The sequence below is a fragment of the Sitophilus oryzae genome, unplaced genomic scaffold (assembly GCF_002938485.1).
Source record: "Sitophilus oryzae breed Bouriz unplaced genomic scaffold, Soryzae_2.0 scaffold_1008_pilon_pilon, whole genome shotgun sequence".
In the NCBI taxonomy this organism is placed as follows: domain Eukaryota; kingdom Metazoa; phylum Arthropoda; class Insecta; order Coleoptera; family Curculionidae; genus Sitophilus; species Sitophilus oryzae.
This window is the reverse complement of record NW_022145625.1, coordinates 1-4861: the sequence shown is the minus strand read 5'-3', so window position 1 is coordinate 4861 and position 4861 is coordinate 1. Positions and strand designations below refer to the sequence as shown.

The window sequence follows — 4861 nt, the reverse complement described above, 5'->3', positions numbered from 1 at the left end:
ATTTTAGTTTAATTTGTTGTAATAAGTATAAATTGTAGAGATAATAGTTACAGATTTTGCTGAAATTAATTAGTCAATGTGACTGATCAAGCCAAAAAAAAATATTTTTTGGTTCAGTACTATATATTATATAGTACTTTGCTAAGTAGTATAAAAATAGATGTAGATTATCTAGAAAACATCTTCAGTGTGTAATGGGACGGTTTCGCGGCAATAGTAATATTGGCTTTACCAAAAAATGAATTATAAACCAGAATTACTACGAGAAAAAAAAACTTTACTGTATGTCGAAGAAAATTGCTATATCAGTAGTCTTTAACAATTAGGTAATCTAGTATTACACTAATCTGGGGCTATTCGCCCTGATGGAAAATCCAGAAAATCCAAGAAATTCACGACTGCGATTTTAGTGTATTTGAGTAAAGTTAATTAATTTTAACTAATGCCAGCAATTGTAACTAATTATTAAGCTACTTGTTAAAGATAAATAGTAATAAATAGTTGTTTTGTCATGGCAACCAAGTCATGGTTTTTTATTAAAAATATGGGTAAAAATAGAAAAAAATTGAATAAAACGCAAACTATTAAAAATAATTTATTTTTCAACAAAGTCCTCATTTTGTGCGGATTTCCGAGCTTCCAAAATCTTTTATGAAAACCCTATTTTGACTAAGCATTCATTAATTCATGATTATAACGTGATGAGGTCAAGTCTCAAAAACGTTTTTCAGATTACGACAAGAAACATATATATGACGCATAACTAAGGATAATGTGTAACAGCTTAGAAATACGCGCCCGTTTCAAAAAAATGTTGTTGCTGGTTTACACTTTTTAATAAATACATATATACATAAATGCTTACCTTATAATAATCACATGTATATACATCTCTGCTCATGCCAAAATCGGCAATTTTAACTACGGGTCCTTGGGCGACCAGACAATTCCTGCAGGCCAAGTCTCTATGCACGAACCTTTGCGATGCCAAATATTCCATGCCTTTGGCTATTTGCAACGATACTCCCAGGAGATCTTCCGTTGATAATTGAGGTACAGTTGGCGGACTGTCATCGGATCCGGCGGACCATCGATGTTGACTACGCAGGACCTCAGCCAGATCGCCGTGTTCCATGTATTCGAATACCATCATGGGACATACGTTACCTTCTGAAAAAATTCAATAAAACAACGTACCTTTGTTAGTTTGAGAGTAGGACGTAAGACTAATACTCGGTCGCTCGAGTAATCCTCGATATTCGTCGACGATTACTAGGCACGCAACTAAGACCGTGTGTGGCGTACCGTGCTCACTAGAATACAAGGTATAGGGGATAACCATCCAAACACAATACTTGCTCACATAACAATACGGGGTGACGCCTCTCATACGTTGCGGAGGCTCCAAGGAGAACGACAGTTTGTATTGAAATGGAATTTTGTGAGCATATGTAGGTTAATTCAGAGCACTTTTTAAAAATATAGAGAATTCTACAGGTTTCCTCAAAAAATGTTACATATCAAAGTTGTGTTTTTTGTAATGGAACACCCTGTATATTAATTGATTTTTGGATTCTGGGAGAAAAATAAAGGTGAGTTTTATCAGAGAAGTATGACTAAAATGTAAGGTTTTTGACATACTTAACATTTTCCAGAAATAAAGAACAATTTTTAAATTACAATAAAAGCTACCTAAATTGAAATTTACCCGGTATAGCCTAATATGTAGTTAAATTAATTATTGTACTTTAAACCAAATTAAAACTTGGTCCAAAAAGTTATACAGGGTGAGACAAAATTAATATTGAACGTTGGTCGCCTTTAAAAGCATGTTACTCTTTTATTTTAAAAGGAACACCCAGTATATTATTCCGATATTCAATGGAGAACTCATGTCTCTTCAAAATACTATTAAGGTTGCCTAGCCCTCAAACAAATATTTTTCTAGATATTTTCATTTACATGATTTGATCTGAGTAGATCTTTATTATTTGATAAAATCTAGGTGGCTGTGATATGTCTGACGTTACTTCAACATAGCTGTCTAATTAGTCCAACTTTAACAACTAGTTATCATTTTGTGTCAATTAAAACAAAAAAATTTCTCAGAAATTTGCCGAATATGCAAACTTATCCTACATCAGAAAGAATTGATATGATGTTGGTGAATGCAGTGTGCATTCGCCAATTAATAGAATACCTAAATGCTCTTGATTTTATCTAATCTGGTTTTTTTAATGGGTACCTATATGTTAAAGACAGTATTTACAAAACTCGACCAACTATTGTCGACAACATGAGATAAATTATTGTAGCTGCTTTTCGAGGCAGAACTCCACATAAGCCTTTTAAAATAAAAAGATCCTTTTGAAAAGACAATCATTTTATGCAGTTAACAGGAAAGGAAGCATTTTGAACATTTGATTTCATCTAGCTAATTTTTGTCACATAATTATAGGTTTATATCTAGTTTTAATTCTGTAATAATTATAATATGTTTTAAACGTGTATCTTTTTATTACCTTTGAGTATTTTACTCTACAATCTTTAATTTTTGTTAAATTAACAAAAGGTATATCACACAGTCACCTAGATTTTTTGAACTAATAAAGATCGACTGAAGCATAATCATAAAAATTAAAATATCTAGGAAAATCTTTATCTGAGGGGTAGGCAACCTAATAATATTTTGAAGATATATAAATTCCCCATTGAACACCGTAAAAATATACTGGGTGTTCCATTTAAAACAAAGGAGTAACATGCCTTTAAAAGTGACTAATGTTCCATATTAATTTTGTCTCACCCTGTATAACTTTTCGGGTCAAATTTCAATCTGGTTTAACATACAATGGTTACTGTAATTAAATTTACTAAAAATTACTAATCTTCAAGGTCGGGCTTATTAACCCCCCTCACACTCACTCTACATTCTACAAGGTACATCATTCGTTCTATTTTTTTCTGTTTATTTTACAGGAAATGTCTAAATAACAATATTTACCTCTAGGTACAACTCCCACAAAAGATAATATATTTCTATGTTGAAATGCACTCATTATTTCAACTTCTCTAAAGAAATCCTCTTCTGCTTCTTTGGTAGCAGAATCTTTGAGTACTTTAATGGCCACTATATCACGTGTATCTGCATCCTTTAACAATTCTCCTGAAAACCAAAAAAAATATTTATTAATATAATCTTAGCTAAAAATGTATAAAATGGTATTCAATTTTGATATACATACAGGGTTGTTCACCACATACGACACGGAGTATTGTAGCTAAACTATTAGATTTTTACAAATTGTAAGTTTTGGGTTAGTTGAAGGACTTTTAGAGCTAAAATTTAAAAATATTTTTACAAGATACAGAATGTTCCAAATAAGTAAAAATATTATAGTTCTATTTTTTTTTAAATGGAAAACCCTGTATATTATTCTATTTTTAGATTCTACGATTGAAATAAAGGTAAATTTAAATAAGGTTTATCACACTTAAACCCTTAATCTAAGCTTAAACCGTACAGTTTTTGAAATATATTTAATTTTGTCAAATTGTAGTAAAAATTTTAAGGCTTCGTTTCTCCAATGGTATCAAAGATTTTTATACTAAATATTTACTGAAGATTGTTTATTGATCAGATATTGTGTTGCAATAATAAACAAAATACTACATTATACAGAGTGTCTAAAAATTTATATTAATTAATTACTTGCTTTAAACGGCAATAACTTGTTTAATTTAAATAAAATACCCTGTATATTTTACGAGAATCAGATGCACAATTTAATTGTCTATTAAATTGTATTATACCATTTTTTACCTATCTTTTCAAGTTTTCGTAGAAAATGTATGTTTTTATAATTTAGACCTCATTTATCACTATACTCATGGAATATTAATATTTTATATTATTTTTAAAGATGTAACATATTTTTAAACAGTACAGATACTAATATCACAGCTAATATTATCAATATGCATATATGTTTATTTCATTAAAAAATAAAATAAAAAACTGTTTTAATATTTTTTGTTAAAGAGAACCAATTAATATGATCCCAGTATTCAAACTACATTAAATGACTGTACGTTGATTAATAGTAATTGCTTCAAATACTAAAAAACTGAATTTGGTATTTGTATTAGACAGTTTGGTAAAAAGAAACACCTTAAAAATTTTATTTCATTTTTTGACGAATGCTTATTTACAACAGACACTTTATATTTATATATATTATATTTTATATAATTAAATAATTTTTGGACGGAAATAATAATGGTATATTTAATTGGTATACTCTTTTACAAAGATTTAAATACTTTACTTTTTGTAAACAAATGGTCTTACATAATTATTATTTTTACCACCTGTAAATTTTGCACATATGTTGCTTTAAAAAAATCTAAAATGTTAATATTCCATGGGGTATAGCGATAAATGAGGTCTAAATAATAAGAAAATGCAGTTTCTACGAAAACTTAAAGAGATAGGCTCGGAGATAGGTAAAAAATGGTGTAATACAATTTGATATACAATTAAATTGTGCATCTGATTCACGTAAATATACAGGGTGTTCTATTTAAATTAAAGAAGTTATTGTCGTTTAAAACTGGTAATTATTTAATATCAATTTTTGAACACTCTGTATAAGGTAGTATAATTTTTATTATTGCAACACAATATCTGATCAATAAATAATCTTCAGTAAATATTTAGTATTAAAAACTTTGATACCCTTGGAGAAAAATAAAGCCTTAATTTTTTTTACTGCAATTTCACAAAATTGAAAATATTTCAAAAACGGTAAGGTTTAAGTGTAATAAACCTTAATAAAATTTGCCTTTTGCCTCGTAGAAT

General features: G+C 28.8%; 1 protein-coding gene across 1 annotated transcript in view; it reads right to left on the bottom strand.

The window, feature by feature from the left end:
• The window catches only part of LOC115891815 (tyrosine-protein kinase transmembrane receptor Ror-like), a gene marked incomplete at its 5' end in the record, with an annotated part of 3587 nt that extends 421 nt beyond the window's left edge, over window positions 1–3166 (bottom strand). The window contains 2 exons of the mRNA XM_030912386.1: window positions 866–1170; window positions 3005–3166. Of these exons, the coding sequence (XP_030768246.1) occupies window positions 866–1170; window positions 3005–3166 (467 nt within the window). The remainder of the gene's footprint in view (window positions 1–865; window positions 1171–3004) is intronic.
• Window positions 3167–4861: the final 1695 nt, after the last annotated feature.